General features: G+C 43.3%; 3 protein-coding genes across 5 annotated transcripts; 1 reads left to right on the top strand and 2 right to left on the bottom strand.

Moving 5' to 3' along the window:
• Window positions 1-4,876: 4,876 nt before the first annotated feature.
• las1l (LAS1 like ribosome biogenesis factor) lies at window positions 4,877-12,244 on the bottom strand. Its single transcript, XM_044211291.1, has 4 exons — window positions 7,810-12,244; window positions 6,257-6,841; window positions 5,743-6,156; window positions 4,877-5,323 (listed from the first exon to the last, which is right to left on the bottom strand). The coding sequence occupies exon 1, from the start codon at window positions 11,185-11,187 to the stop codon at window positions 9,460-9,462; it is 1,728 nt and encodes a 575-aa protein (XP_044067226.1). The 5' UTR covers window positions 11,188-12,244; the 3' UTR covers window positions 4,877-5,323; window positions 5,743-6,156; window positions 6,257-6,841; window positions 7,810-9,459.
• Window positions 5,992-6,777, bottom strand: crebzf (CREB/ATF bZIP transcription factor). Its single transcript, XM_044209969.1, has one exon. The coding sequence runs from the start codon at window positions 6,775-6,777 to the stop codon at window positions 5,992-5,994; it is 786 nt and encodes a 261-aa protein (XP_044065904.1).
• A 156-nt stretch (window positions 12,245-12,400) lies between the features above and the next one.
• Window positions 12,401-15,690, top strand: haus7 (HAUS augmin-like complex, subunit 7). Of its 3 annotated transcripts, none has more exons than XM_044211292.1 (9): window positions 12,401-12,551; window positions 13,302-13,417; window positions 13,501-13,571; window positions 13,748-13,809; window positions 13,924-14,114; window positions 14,341-14,452; window positions 14,662-14,874; window positions 14,960-15,071; window positions 15,158-15,690. In XM_044211292.1, exons 1-9 carry the CDS (start codon window positions 12,495-12,497, stop codon window positions 15,217-15,219), a joined length of 996 nt encoding a protein of 331 aa, XP_044067227.1. In that variant the 5' UTR covers window positions 12,401-12,494; the 3' UTR covers window positions 15,220-15,690. The 3 variants fall into 3 exon arrangements, with proteins under 3 accessions (XP_044067227.1, XP_044067229.1, XP_044067228.1); XM_044211293.1 differs by lacking the exon at window positions 12,401-12,551 and adding an exon at window positions 12,558-13,139; XM_044211294.1 differs by lacking the exon at window positions 13,302-13,417 and having other exon boundaries at window positions 12,464-12,551.
• Window positions 15,691-15,913: the final 223 nt, after the last annotated feature.

Here is a 15,913-nt window from a genome sequence, read left to right as displayed (position 1 = left end):
GTCTGCTGTGAAAACATCTATCCGTTTTTAAAACTCCACCCTCGTCCAGGCCTCCGTTCATTCATCCTCTTACCTCTGGGCTGCCCTGCCTGTAGCAAAACATCTGCATTACATCCTGCGAGTGGTTCAAGACACAAGCTGAGGAAGGAAAGCTCAAATCTTCGTGTTGCAAAACATCCTTATCACCCCGATATCCTTACTTTGGTCAGATAGGTGCGCAGCATCACTTTAAAAAGGTATACTGTCATTCGTTCAGTGTGGTCAGTAAAGCAGCGTTGGCGGCTGGATGAACCTTTTCCAGGCTGCCTGGCTCTTTGGTGAGGTGACCTGCGTCACTTCCACTTCCACTGTGTTGATGTTTAGCAGTTGTCTAAACCACAATATCTGTTATGGTTAATGGAGACTGGCATTAGGAATGCAAGTTTTTCCACTTCAGACATTTTGACTTGTCATAGTAGGAAAAAAGGGCGCTGGTGTATTCACGTGTCCCAGTAAGCCGTGACGGTGTGCCAACATGAACGATACCAGACCCCTGAAACTGAAGCAGCTAAATGGAATTCAGCCTTCATTTTATCTAAACCTGCACTTTCCCTACTGTGACAATGCAACTGGAATTTAAATGGAATGCATCTTTTATTCATTTTATGACTTTACCTTTGTTTGACAGGTCAAAAAATCTGCAATAAGAAATATCTACTAGTTTCCCAATACAGTGATTAATCTGAGCCATAATGTCTATCCAGTTACTTTATTAGATACCATATGATCAGATATGCCCATAGCAACAACAAACTGTAACTGGGGACATCTCTTTATGTCCAACTGTTTGATACTTAAGTACCATAATACGTCTGTTTGTTTTTTGTGTTAGGTGGTCCCAAAACCGTTGCTTAAAAAATGATGCAGAGCTCTCTACCTGCACCTCGTATTGTGAATAATTTCTACACTTTATATCTATATTCCATGTTAAGTATGTTGGAGGTGAACTCTGTGGTCAGCACAATACACACTGTACAAATCACAGCTTTCACAGTCAATTTGTTCTCAAATACTGTAGAGCTGCATTTAAACCATTGCAGACGGGCCACAGTCAGCTGACTCCTGCAGCTTAAAATGCACACTGAAACTCAAAAACACTTGTGCCAAAGCTTCTGGTAAATTAAAATCGCCCATGCGCTTGAAGCTGTCTCTCAAAGTGTTTGTCTTGCTGTCAAAGTGAATAATGTCTGTAGGGTATTAACTCAACAGTGCAACAACAGTATGAACATCTGAAGTTCACTAATGTCTTCCAAACATCAAAGGTGGCAAAAACCAGCTAAGTGATAAACATTCAGAAGGTGTCGTCTGCAAGTCAGCTTCCAAAAATTTGATTTGGTACGCTACTTGATTTTGTGACTAGTTCAGTGAGTTCAAAGGAACTAAAGGGGATTCCCATTTGCTTTCACGATTCTCATGTTATTCCAGTGACCTTCACCTTGCCATGAAAATAAGCGTTGAGTGCAGGATAAATACTGATGGCATTCGTCAGATGGAAAGCACAACGGTTAGTTGGCTTCCATGTTGGCTGATGTCAGCGCGACAGCTACTCAGCAGTTTACTGTTGCTAATAAACTGTAATTCTCAAGCATAAACGTTTGGTGGCTGATGACATTTCATGATCGTGTCTTTGCTAATATTTAAAGGTTCTTCAATGGAAGAACATCTGACTACTGAAAATCTGCGGTCTCCCTTTAAGGATCTTTCTGTTGTTTTGAGGTTTTAGCCCATTTACTTCAAGTCAAACACCAATTACAGTGTGGCCGTCAAAAACAAACAGGTTAGTTCGTTTTTAAAAATGTTTACTTTAAAACGGAGCTATATGTAAGAACTTTAGTTTAAAACATTCAAAAAATTGACTAAAATTTTCAACAGAATGTGCAGAAATAACAGTTTTTACATCATGTGAGCTGCTGTAACTAAAGAGTTTCCCCTCTGGGGTCAATAAAGTATTTCTGATTCTGATGTCACGTATTCTGTTGCTGATTTCTACTGAAGTTAGCATGCTAACTAGCTAGCCCCGGCCCGTCCTGTCTTGTAATACCACTCTGTACCTCGGGGCGATAGTTAGTCACCAGTCTGCCCTCAGTCCAACATGAGGATGAAGAAGCAGAGCTGCCCCTGAGGGTAAAAGAAGCCGTGTTCGGCAGCAAAGCAGGAAGTGATAGAAACAGAAGCAAAACAAGAGTTAACGTCGGTGTTGCTTTCCAGCGCTGGAGACAGCTCTTAGCGAGTGAAGGGATGAAGTTTGATCTCTAGACTGGTAAGTAAAGAGCCGTTAATGCTAACGTTGGCTATTTAGCGATAGCTTATAAAGTTTGGTGTATGTTACTGACAGTGTTAATATGTTTGATAAGTTAGCTGTGTATTGAAAGACAGACCGATGGGAGGGACTGTGCATTTCCTTCTCTCTTACGATAGGGACGGACACCCAAACTTTTTGGTGATATGCTGCCCCCAATTTGTTTGAAGTATGAATTCAACAGTTGGTAAATTCTTACATATAGCTCCTTTAAGTCCCCCTATTGAGCATTTATACGCAGTATGTAAACGTTGAATAAATGGTTTATAACACGCTGTAATGTAATGTAAGCAGATGTGTTTAATGTATTTGTCAACTATAACTCCTCCAAGAGTTGTTGTAATATAAAATGTCTTCATAGGAAAAGTTTTAATTGTTGACAAATACTGTACATTAATAAACACTTAAAAATGTCCTTATATCTGATAATATTACAGTGTTACAACCCATTTATTAAATGTTTATATGAAAGCACCGTCCTAGGAAACAGGACAACTAGAAAACAATGACAGCACATGTTTAGAGGGGGGGGGGACCATGATATTCACTGTGATGTTACTTATTTCAAACAAGTTGTAGGTCTGTGCAATTTAAGGGGTTTTCCATGGTGGGGAGGTTAGTTGCGCTGAGCCGTGCCATGAACAGCCGCGAGCAGTCGAGCCACGCTGGCGCGGTGCGTTCCCCACTGCAAGGGAAAGTGGTTTGCTTTGGTCACGTGTCGGAGGTGTGCTGGTCACAAAGCAGTGAGAGCCTGTCGCCTGCAGCGCTTCACCCAACAGCTTACTGCGGCTGTTTGTTTGTACTATTCCTCCCTGCAAGATTTAAAACTGATTCGCTGACCGAATGGCACGGAGTATGTCCATAACTCTGACAAACATGTGCATTTCCTATAACTTCTTCACAATAAAAACTAGGGCTGTACCAAATAGTTCAAAGCTTTATCCATAACATTGACGTTCAAATTTTTTTTTTTTTTGCATGTCTATTCATTCTGTATGTACCTGGTGTTTCTGCACAGTTGCATTTAAAGATTAGGCTACACTAATATTATTTCTGCACCGGATAGTTCAGATTTTGAGTAAAAATAAATAAATGCAAACGCTTTGAAATGTTCTGATTTATTTTATTGCCATTTCTGTCGTAGCATAAAGTTGCAATTATTATTTCATGATTATTTTATTATGTATTTATGCTGACGAAACTGACAAGTTATATTTATTAAAGAAAGTTGATTTAATAAAAGAAGACTAACTCCTTTTATCCGATGAATCACTTGATTCAAATTGGGGGTTTTGTTTGAAGGATTTTTTTGTTTTTAGGGTGACGATCTCATAAAATATAACGACAGACATTGAAAGCTTCGTTTGAAAACCTCAATAGAAGCTCTGAATGTGAAATAAATGAGTCGGTACAGCCCTAATAAAAGTGTCCCACTGGTTTGCCAGTGGAGAGCTTTTAATGTAAAGCAGCAACAGCAGTAACTTACAACTGTAAAATAAGGCTGATCACTCAAAGGGACAGGTCACCCCTCCGACCTGTAGCGCTATTAATCCATCTAGATTGTTTTGGTGCGAGTTGCAGAGTAGAAACTAGATTTGAAAACTCAACAGCAATGTTTCTTTCCGTTGCTGTGAGCAGTTTCATGTAGGAACTATCGGTACAAAGAAAATAGTTTCTACGTGAAACTGCTCACAGCAAGGTCTGTGGATTAACTTCAGTAACTGCGTCATGATTTCTGGAAAGAGACGTTGCTGTTGAGTTTTTCAAAAGTATTTTTTTGGCACTTTGAGCCCCACAAGCCGAGTGCCATGTACTCCCATTATATTAAAAAAATGCAGACATCTCTACGGCCGATATCTCCAAAACTCGGCAATTCACACTAAAACAATCTAGATGGATAAACAGTGCTACAGGTAAGTGGAGAAAAAAATAAATGTATTTTTGATTTTGGGGTGAACTGCCCCTTTGAAGTCTGAACAGAACGTAGGAGTGAAGCTGAACTTTCAGAAACTGAGCTTTCTCTGGTTACCGGCGCAGCCACGCAGCTAGGAAAAGACAGGGTTGAGACCATCACAGGTTGGCCACGGCCGGCCCGGCTGCGGTGGTTCTGCTTGGCAGCAGGGCCAGCAGGATAAAGATCCCCTGCTGTGAGGTAGTAATGGAAACGTACATCATCAAGGCTCGGCACAGCGCAGCTAAAGCAGACTGACCCGGCCCATGAAAAACCCCCATTTGATTTTAATTGTAATTTAAAAAAATAAAAAAGTTTCGATAAATGACTGGCTGTAATATAAGTATATCCGTGATTTGAAGTAAATGGGCTAAAACATGGGCAGAAGGATTAATCCCTGTGGGCCCTCTCATACTGCGTGCTTTGTACTTGCATCGAATGAGGTCTTGGTCATTTGTTTTGACAACCTTTACCAGACTTGACCCAAATGTTCAGGAAAAGTAAGACCTTTTTGGCAGAGAGCTTGCTGTTTAGAAAGAGAAAAAGAGATGCATTAATATCAACAGTACAGAACAAGACACAGTAGATATTTGTAACTCAAACATAACGAAAATATGATTTATTTGTCCAAGATTTCTCAGAGGTCATTTACTTCAAAACAATACGTATTCAAAGTTATATACACATTTACATTCTGTTACACTTGATCAAAACTGGCAATTTCACCACTTATAGCAGATCATTTTGGATGTATTTAATTTACACATTCCAGTATGTCAATATATACAAGACATAATTATGAGACTATTAAGCCTCTGGTAGCATTGCTCCAAGTACTGGGGCAGCTGTAGTCAGCCCCCAAAAAATGCTGGATGAGCTACGCTGACAAGATCTACAGCTACAGATGTTGTGGTGGAGTATTGGTAAAATATAATTACTGTATACCATTTGTTACCGATACTACCTTTAAAAAAATACCAGGCCGCGTTGGCAGCTGCTTGTCCAGCCTCTTCACCTTCCACCAGCAGAATCCACTTTAGCATAAAGAAAAATAGGTGGCGCTAAATGAAAGCATTCTTTTGTACAATGGTGCTGGTTCACAAAGAGATCAGTTCTTACCAAAATAAATTATATACAGACTCATCTTTTTCCATGGGATTTTTGCATTTTCAATTTGATCTCTGACTCAAGATCACTCTTTGTGGACCTTCACCTTCATATTAACATCTTAGCATTCAGGATACTTTGACTTAACTCTTTGTTACATGTTAAACTAAAATCAAATAATTTCCTCTAACAACAAACCATAAACAAAAGAAATTACAAAAGTACTCAAAATCCACTAACTGGGAACAAGAACTGTATAAAAATAGAAGTACTAAGGTTTCTGCTGAACGCCTCATGCCTGTGAAAAACAAAACAAAAACAAGGTCTTTTCTTGTCTGATCCTTACCATGGAGTCAAGCAGGTAAAGGTGTTCAGAAAGCCACTCATCCCGCATGGTGGATCAACCATTACCTAGAAGAAACTGTGAACAAGGTTTAGCAGTAACGTGTACTCAATCCATCATCACACAAAAACACATGCACATTCAGCAGTTCTTAGGTAATCTTAAGTAATTCAACAGTGTTCATCCAGTTCAGTACACTGAGGCATATCAAGTTCAGTCTCAATATCTGAAAACAGAGATAAGTACTTGACCCTACATTTTGAACGATGTGCTTGCACTCTCTGCACACTTAGTGCAGAACTCCACTGAGACGTGGTTCTTGTCCACATGCAGACACACGCCACCAGATGTCTCTTTCTCCTCCACTTTCACACGCTTCCTGGGTAAGGCGTAGTCGTGGTCGTTTGAGTCGGGGCCCTGGAAAAGGGAGGAAGATAATTTCATCCCATTCACACCGCTCAGCCTGGACAAGAGCTGAGCTAACATGCTCTCATTGGCCAGCACAGCCCTCAGGTACCTGGTCTCATCTTCCAACTCGTCCACTCTCTTGGTCAGCTGAGAATTTTCCTGTTTGAGCATGTTGTTTTCTGTTGACAGGATGCCAACTTTCTTCTCCAAGCTGTTGACATATTCTTTCTTCTTGAGACGATTCAATCTGGCAGCAATGGCATTTTTGTTGCTCATGTTGCTCGACTGGTTTTCTCGGTTCTTGATCCTCAAGTCGGACGACAGTCTCTCTGGAGACGAGGCCGTTGAAGCTTCAATCCCGGAATCTCGATCCTTGGCACTGCACACACCAAGATCAGCCAACTCAATATCGAAGAGTGGGGAGGCAGTATCTCTTTCAAGTGTCCATTTTAAGTCTTCAATTCCAAACAGGTCCTCTAGCTCTATTCCAACGGCGTCAATATCGTCAGCTGGGAACCCCTCAGAAGTACTTGGGAGATCTTCGTCAGTTTCCGCCCTATCTGCCACTTCAACCTCTAAAGACTGCACCTCCGTGTTGTTCGTGGTGCGGCCTCTTCTTCTGGTGATCATTGTGGTTTGACAGTGGGTCCCGTAAGGACGCTGTCCAAAAAAAATATATCTTGCGATTCCTCACCTGTGGAGACAAATAAAATGCACTATGAGTGAGTAATCGTGCAGCAATTAATGGAATCATTTATCAAAGAAGTGCATTGTTTTGATACTTATTTCAGTGTAGCACAGTAAAGGCTGTTAAACATGGGAGCTTTTCTCCACTTCATAACATAAACAGACTCAACAAGAAGCTCTGCATTTTCACTATGGACTTTGGACAAATCTATAGCTCAGTGTGGACTCAGCAGTAAATTTGGATAAGTATTAGTCATTGTTGACACTTAATGGTCTAAATGATTGTTATGTTGGAATTAAGTTGGCTTTGATGAATTGTAACTTATTAGCTAGGCAGTTAGTCATTCAGGCATGTAGATAATAAAAAGTGTTTGACTGAACAAATCCTTTAGACCGTGTCTTCTAGTTTGCTCCTGACATCCTCCATTTTCTCACAGAAACAGCTGAGGTGTGTGTCTGCTAAACGTTTAACCAACGTAACCGACTTGCTGCTTAACCCAGGCCCGGTGGCATTAGCGCTATACGATGCTTTATAAAGAATGCTCTATAATTCACCTAGTCACACGTAAACCTCACGATACATCATTTCCTCACTGTTGCGATACTTTGCAGTTAGTTGGTGCATCCGACAAGAATGATAAATGTTATTCGTAACGTTAAGCGTCTTAACATTAGCTTGCTAGCTAGGCCTTGATTGTCCTAGCACCGAGCTAACGTTAGTGGAATGAGGCTAACTTAAATTAAGCCACCCTGCTGGATGAACTGCTGCATTAAAACAGAAGGTCAACATCTACCCAAAGTGACATGATTGCCCATTTTTTTTTTTTTTTTAGCTGGTTAACCCGCACAGTTTTCGTTAGCTGCAGCTAACTAACCCAGCTACCGTTAACTGATGCCATGAGGCGTTAACGTTATCCCAACACCTCGTGCATGACGCAGCATCTTTTAACGGGACTTCTTCGACCAACAACTTACCGTCCTGTTTGAGGAACAAATGCAATAAATGGAAGCGAGTCCTTCGATGAAACTGTGCTGGTTACTGAACGCTTTCCGACCGCTGACAGCTTGAAAAGAAAAAGGACAACAATGGCGCGGTGTAACGACTAAAGAGCGTCTACGCTCGAGACGAAACCAACGTCGACCTGCGGTGCGAAGACACTTCCGGACAAGTTATTCAAAATAAAAGCCCTCCTTAACTTTGCTCAGTGGACAAGAACCGCACAACCTGAGTCAGAGGTGAGTCAACACCTCTCTGACACAGCCTCAAAAGAAATGACAAATTATAAGCTTCATAAAAGTACTATTTGTTACATGGCTTTACATTTTATACAGGCGTTTCTATTTTTTGTGTGTAAATATGCTAAGAATCTCTCCTGTTGTGCTTTATGTGTATTTGTACTCTTGTCATTTAACTTCCTAATGCTGCTTTGTTGGCTGTGTCTCCCTCTAAAGAGATATAAACAGAGACGTTAAACAGATTTTTAGCGCGTTAAGTTCTTTTACCATTCACAGGAACTCTCTAATTGTGGCTCCATTGTACAATCATGCTGAAATTGGCAAAGCACGGAGTAACAGAACAAAACATAATTGGTAAGTAGACACTTGTGTGCTGCCTTCAGTCTGAGCGCCCTCCTCAGCAGACTGCCTGCTCATGCTGCCATTCTCCACATCGTTTCCAAACCAGTATGCTGCAATTCAGCTCCAGAAATCTTACAATCCAAAAGAACACAATCATACTCCTTCAGTAGAAAAAGTTTTATTAAACAGAAGTGCACAAAAGAAAGTGTGTTACACAAAACCACCTTGTGCGTACAACAATATCCCATTTGCCAGGGTTTCCAACTGAAAGGCATCTACTCTCCGAAACCCTTCGTAGGGACCGACAACTGTATTAACAGTGCAAGTTAACTTGCATGACAGATGTTAAGACAAAAAGAAACAAAACAACTCACTGTACTCTTAATACACCAGCATAATGAATTAACCATATCCCAATTGTATCTCACATTCTTCCCTTACCATGCACAGTATGTAATGTTTAATAGGATGTGTCTGCACCGGTTCCACTTGTTGTCTTACCCACCCACTGAAAATATTGTAGACACAGCATACAACACGAATGCTTTACATTAGGGCTGCAACTAACAGTTATTTTCAAAAACAATTGATCTGCTGATTATGGTTTTTGGATTAAGCGATTCATTGTTTTATCTATAAAATGTCAGAAACGTGGGATTTGGACTGTTGGTCGGATAAAACAAGATTATAATGGGACATTTATTAAATCGAGAAAATAATCTGCATTAATTTGTAATAAAAATAATCATTAGTTGCAATCCTAAATGATATAAAAAACAGTGAAAAGCAGCAAATCCTCACAGTTGAGAAGCTGAAACCAGTGAATGTTTGGCATTCTGGCCCGATAAATGACTCGGAGAAATGCCTTTTATAAGCTACTTTTCATATTTGTTTTATCCCACAACTAACTCTTTCAGTATTGAAATGTACACATTTTGAACATTTTGTTTCTTTTTTTTCTCCAAGCGTCCAAACAACAGCGAGCGCAGGTTCGACAATGTGCCGGCAGCTAGAGGCCTATATTTCACAGCATTACAACGACGCGACTCAGAAAAGCTGCAGTCCAGACTTTAGCTTGTTAACGTCGCTGTGGTTCCAAAGAAGGCCATCAGCTGTTCTCACTGGTGCCGAGACTCCTGGGACGCTGTGTGCTGTGTTGCTCTCCAAGTCCACCGGCTGGTCAAAGACAGTCATTGTGGAGTAGTTTTCCACCATGAGGCATGAGGGGTCATCCGACTGTCCGGGGACTTTACCAAGGGGATAGTTCTTCCACAAAACTTTATCAGTGCACACCTGCCACGGAGAACCTCTGAGCAACTTTGCTTTTTCGGCCTGAACATCTGGCCATTTGTACTCCTGGGAGGACTCGCTCCTCTCCGGGTCACCCGTGGAACGCCAAGCATGGCCGCGGTGCCTCGAATGCTGCAGCTTCTCGTGCAAACTCTCCAGCGTGTATATGGGCTGATGTTTCTGCGCCGGAGAAGCATCGAGGTCCGAGCGTGCCGTCTGTGTGTAGATGGAGCAGAGCTGGAGCAGCCGCTGTCGGGTTTCCAGGGGGAGAGGATGCTCCATGTCGTCCAGGATTAACTGGAGCAAGCGAGGCGTGCTGATACAGGGAGCATCCAGGCATGCTGACAGCAGCTGCTGCCACCTCAGCTGGATGCGGTTCACAAAAATCCTGTCCTTCATTCTGGCCTTCTTCTGTACCTTTGTTTCAAAATGGTATTCAAATTTGTTGCTGTTGCAGAGGATAACTTCTGAAATCCAAGCAGGAATGTAGAAAGCCCTGTGATTATTCTGCTCTTTGGCGAGCAGCTTCAGTTCAGCAAAGAGCTTCTCCAGGAGGAGGTGAATAAAGGAGGGCGAGTTGAGCATCTTCAGGAGGGGCAGCCAAAAACGCAGGAAGGTTTGAGGGAGTCTGGGGTCAGCGGGACTGGCGTTGTCCGAAGTGTCACAGCCCAATGTTTCCAGCTGTTCAACAGTAGGAACTAGAAATCCATCTTCCAACAACACGTCGATCAGCAAGTCACTTGACTCCAAAGCAAACTGCTTGATCTCACCTAGTAACCAGCTCATGTCTGCAAAGGGGGCTGGCCACGAGCTCTGCCCTTTGTCTTCAGGAAGCCCGTCAAAAGCCTGAAACTGCTCCTTCTCAAATGATATCAGAAGTTCCCGTGCATTCTTGTAGGCCTCCATTTCTTTTTGCCTCGCGATGAGCTCGTCCTCTTGCCGTTTTAGGTCAGTCTCTTCGTCCTCTACATCCGACTGCGACTCCCAGTCCTCATTAGGCCCTCCTCCCAACTGCCTGGACCAGTACTCCTGCTGGAGCCACTCCAGAACCACCTTGCACCCCTTTCGACACCATTTCAAGCTGGGGAGCTTCCGGTGTGTGAAGTCGTGCCTCAGGTCTACGACCCACTCTGGGATGTTCAGGTTCCCAGCCAGCCGCCTCAGTGGACGGGCTATCCTCCCCTGCTGTCGCTCAGTGATCAAATTGACAAACCTCACCAGGGCCGACCCATAAAGCAGGACCAGATCATCTCCGTCCAGCTGTCCTGACCGGTCCAGCACCTGGCACCTCACCAGGTCCGCTGTGCAGTCCACGGCCACGGGGCTGCTGCTGGCATACCTGCCCCTCCACGCTGATATCCGGTGCAGTGCATACCTCTGCAAGGCGAAATCCTTCGAGTACAGGTACTCCAGAACCTGGTCCCACTCCGCTTTGTTGACCCATGCTACCACATGGCGTTTTTTCTCTGCGCTCTTTTTCTTCATTTTAACGGTGGAGGAGGCGAACGGCGGACTTACGTTAACACCGTATACACATAACGCCGCCACGCGCCGAGGAACCGCTGTCTTCTGGCAGCCACTCTCTCAAATCCCTAACAAAAACAGCTTTATGTCGCAGCGTCAAAGTGTGTAGCGACACCGACTGTGTCGCATCCCGGAAATGACGCGTTTACTTCTTCTTCTTCTTCTTCTTCTTTGAGGTTTAACGGCAGCTGGCTTAGTGCTGCACGACTGCCCTCTTCTGGAGTTAGTTAACTCCTGCAGTGTCCGGTCCACTTGCACCAGAGTCCGTCCTGCCGTTTAATCTGTCCAGATGCTGGGTCCTATTATTAGTCATGATCCTCTCTTGTGTTACGCGCTCTGTTTTTACCTGGACGCACCTTACCTCCGGGTCCCCGTGCTGTTGCCACTCTCCGTTGTTTTGCTCCCATACAATGCCCTTTTCCCTCTGATTTTGAACATTTCATTCTATGTTTTCTTGTTGTTTGGCTCCACTCTCTCATTACCCAGAATGCCCATATGAGCAGGAACCCACATGAACGCGACATCAGTGCCTCGCTGTATTACTTTTGAATGAATAGTAAGTCCTGACGGTAACTGGAACAATCTTCACAACCACTTCACTTATCTACAAGACACAGAGGCAGAGGACAAAGAGCAAGCTTTGGGTGGCGAAAGATATGCAGATGAGAAATGTTGTTGGAATAAAGCGTACACCAAATCAGCTGGGAGTCTCAGTGGAGATGCTGGCAGTGCTCTTGGCCCTGCAGGAAACGCTTTCAAGTGCTCTGATTCTGTTTCAGTCTGCAGTCCATTAAAGCAAATCAGAGGTCAAGGGTTTAAATACTAAAGCCAGTTCAACATTTGGAAACATAGGTAGGTCAGGAAAAGAAGAGGTCATTTTCATCAGAATAAGACTCATTCCAATTTAAATGGCACGTTTAAGATAATAGGAAAGCAAACTACTGGTTTATGTGAGCAGTGCCAGGTGAGGGAGTCTCTTGAACCTGGATCGGTCTGATTTTACCCTACAAACTGGGTGAATGGGCAGGATTTAAATCTCTGGTGCACACTCCGAAGCAGAGGGTGGCGCTAATGCTGATCCTGATTAAAAAAAAAGAAAAGAAAAAGAAACCGAAGAAGAAGAAGAAGAAGAAGAAGAAGAAGAAGAAGAAGAAGAAGAAGAAGAAGAAGAAGAAGAAGAAGAAGAAGAAGAAGAAGAAGAAGAAGAAGAAGAAGAAGAAGAAGAAGAAGAAGAAGAAGAAGAAGAAGAAGAAGAAGAAGTTTGGAAAATGGCGGGTGCCTTGAAAGAAAAACAACTTGAACGACATGTCTACGCTGCGTTGCAGGTAAAAGAAGTTAAAGTAATGGGGAAATTAAGTAACTTTACATTAGCACGTGCAGTGCGCGCTTTCGGAAGTTTAGGAAATGTATCTTATTCTCGTAATTAGTTATCAGTTTTTATTGCTACGTTTATTTTCGTCTGCTAGCAAACAGCCGGCACCAGCGCAGACTCCAGAGTAGGCCTGCTGCAGTAGTAAAACGAAATGTCGGTCTGTAAACCGTCTGTTGTATTTGTCTACATATTTGACAACGTTTGTATTTTTAGCTCGATGTGGCCCTGGTTTTAACGAGCTAACATATAGCTTTGTTTGTTGAACTGGCCTGACTGAACGCGACCCTGAATACAATCTGTACCTGCAGCTGGATATTTCTCCAGATGTTTTAGTTGATTTTTCATTACTGTGCAGAGATGCGCTGTTTGGGTTTTATGATGTCTGCAATTCAAAGCAAAAACAGTATTGCCGTATAAATATTTTTGTATCGTTTTGGCTAAATGTAATATTGAGAAAAGGAACAGTTTCAAAGCTGTCCCTGCAAAACATTCAGCACCTGAACCAAAACCTTAATGACTCTTAATATATGAACTGAACAAGGTAAGGTCTGAACTGCTGCACCTTTTTGCTGTATTTTGTCCACACGAACCTCTGGCATACCACTGTTTGTTGCTATATATTTTTGCAATAATAAAAGAGTAAGGTCGTGTATGAAATCCTGTTTAAAAGTGAATGTCCTGTCTGTGTGTCGTCTTTGTTGAGGCTGCGTCTTGTCCTTTGGTAGAAGGTCTGTACCTGCAGGAAGCGGACAGCATGCTGCAGCTGCTGTGTGCTCCCTCTCAGCACCGCACTGACATACTGGCATGGATCTGCAGCAGGTAGAACATCACCCCTGTTCTCACCTGTCAGAAATAGGTAGTATATGAATATAAACGAATCCCTCTGGCCTGTCACTTTACAGTATCAACCCAAACTTTGCCAATTCCAAGGCGATGTCGGTGAGATCTAAAGACCCAGACGTTTTGACTAAAGGTAACGTTGTTGTCTTTCGTTCCTACGCAGTACACGGTTTACAGTCTTGCATGTCTTTTTCTAGACACCTAATGGAAGAGAGATGAATAATCTCAGTGAGCGTGCACATGCACAGAGTAGGTGATATTAATAGTTCTGTTGTCTCATACTGCTGTGGTCTGTTTTGGTACAAACAGAAATGGCTGTGTTTGGGCAGGAGCTGATGCTGTGCAAAGCAGAGGACCTGGACCTGATCAGGGTGAGAAGTTGCATACAATTAGTGTAGATGTAACTGATTTACAGATATAGATATGCATTGTCAGACTAAACAGAAAATGTCCTGTTTTTATAACGTGTCGAACCATGTATCCAGGGCGATGCGAGTCCTCACAGGCAGCTTCAGTTCCTGGAGCAGCTTTTAGCTCTAGTCCCTGGCTGCGAGAAGTCCGCTGGGCACAGAACGGACTCAGAGATGCTACTGAACGAGCTCTACGCTGCCGAGAACCTGCCGCACCTCACACAAACGCTCAAACCCACACTCGACCCCTGGCCCGCACACATCAAGTATGTATGCTGTCTCTGACTATCCTGTTACGCACATATTATATCCCTTTGCTCTGCTATTAATCTGCTGCATGTTGCCATTCACTCTCTTAAATATACTCCCAATAAGAGACTGACTCGTGGAAGTTTGGTGGATCTTCAAGTATTGTTTCCTGTTGTAGACCAGCAGCATCAGTGTCTTTTTATATTTTCCTCCTCCTCCATCCTGCTTTTCCTTACCTCACAGGGCTTTACGCAAGGGCGCCAAGTCCTCTTATAAGCCAGGTGGAGAAGAGGCTGCCGATGTTGCCGGCCTTCTACAGCTGACTCAGACAGCACTGGAGCAGCTACAGTCGGAGGTTCGGTGTTGCCTGCAGTATTAGAGAGCCTTCAGTTGAAACAGCGTGCTAAATTAAATAAACAATATTTGTCCCACACTCAAAAGCTATTTTTCTAACGTTCTTTGGAACAGAAATTATTTTTTAAACATTATAATGCAGACCCCATAGATTTGGCCGAATGTCATGGTAGTAACGAGTGCTATCTGTTTACTCTCCGTTCTCCTCAGTGTGAATTCCTGAACACTGAGGCGCAGAGTCCTGGCGTCTTCTCTCCGAGCTCGTTGCGTGTGGCGGCGTGTGACCTCCAGCAGCTGATGGCTACTTTCAGCCATGTTTACGAAACAGACTTGAGAGCTTACTGCAGCAGAGATCCCCCCAGCTTCAGCACAGAGACCGACGTCTTCCAGAGAATACACCAACTCCTGCTGGCCTGCATCACGGTACTCGCACAGTATATCGAAAATGTCTCAACTCATGCCTGACGTGCACAGACAAGTCACGCTGACACTGTGTCTTGTTTCTCAGGAGTTAGAAATGCTAAATGAAGTATCAGAAGCTTCTGTGTCCATGAACGAGGACGTAAACCAGCTCCAAACACAGCCTTGCTACTGGAGCCGAGGAGAGAAGCGCACGTTACGTAAGTGAATCTCTTTCACGCTCACACACACAGTTTGTTGCACGTTGTTAAATATTTATTTCCTGCTTCTGATTTTTTTCCCCCAGCGGACCAATTGGAGGAACTTACCAGGCAAATTAGAGACTTTTTCTTCCTGCTTCAGTCCTGATGGCGTCCCTTACGTCGTCACCATCAGGGTGAAAGTAGATTGGCTGCTGAAGTGAGCGCCGCAGTAATACTGGGACGAGAGTCTGATCTGTGGTTGTGTTAAAAAGTCAAACAGAATTGTGACCAAAAACAAGTTTGAGTAGGTTAAGCAGCGACCGCCACCGTCTTTCTCTGTCTGGGAACTAACGCTGTCTGACGGGAGTCGTGCACACGCGTATTATTATTCTAACTTCAGTCAGACTGAGGACAGGCTCTGTGTAATCGTTCACATCACAATCCTGCCATCAGTATATTCCTCGTAATTAACATGTTTTGCTCTACAGTAATGAGCTGACGTGATGGTGTCTGTTCTGTTGGTCTAATAGTAATTGTCTAATCGCACTTCAACACTCCTCCTTTTGTTTCTCACCCTGTTTGCACCTAAATATGCATATTGTATTACTGAATAAATGTAACGTTTTAAACTTTGTAATCCCATCGGGTCGCGTCTCATTTTTGTTTGGTCTCTTTTTATTTTGAGATACTCTTTTAGGGCTGCAACGGTTCGTCGGTCTGCAGGAAGTTGTCAACAACTTCGATAAGTGATCAGTTGTTTCAGTTTGTCCCGCAGAGCCTTCGCTGGCTCAGGCCGCGCCCATGTGAGGGTGTGCTGCTTCCCTGCGCTTCTGTATCATTTAAGATGTAATATCTCGTGG

The sequence above is a fragment of the Siniperca chuatsi genome, linkage group LG10 (assembly GCF_020085105.1).
Source record: "Siniperca chuatsi isolate FFG_IHB_CAS linkage group LG10, ASM2008510v1, whole genome shotgun sequence".
Taxonomy (NCBI): domain Eukaryota; kingdom Metazoa; phylum Chordata; class Actinopteri; order Centrarchiformes; family Sinipercidae; genus Siniperca; species Siniperca chuatsi.
The sequence above is the reverse complement of the archived record's forward strand: the minus strand, read 5'-3'. Positions and strand labels throughout refer to the sequence as shown.

Coding starts and splice junctions, on each gene's coding strand:
- haus7 (XM_044211292.1), top strand. CDS start 12,495: ATGGCGGGTGCCTTGAAAGAAAAACAACTTGAACGACATGTCTACGCT. Junction 12,552..13,301: donor ATGTCTACGCTGCGTTGCAG/GTAAAAGAAGTT, acceptor GTCTTTGTTGAG/GCTGCGTCTTGTCCTTTGGT. Junction 13,810..13,923: donor AGGACCTGGACCTGATCAGG/GTGAGAAGTTGC, acceptor CCATGTATCCAG/GGCGATGCGAGTCCTCACAG.
- las1l (XM_044211291.1), bottom strand. CDS start 11,187: ATGAAGAAAAAGAGCGCAGAGAAAAAACGCCATGTGGTAGCATGGGTC.
- crebzf (XM_044209969.1), bottom strand. CDS start 6,777: ATGATCACCAGAAGAAGAGGCCGCACCACGAACAACACGGAGGTGCAG.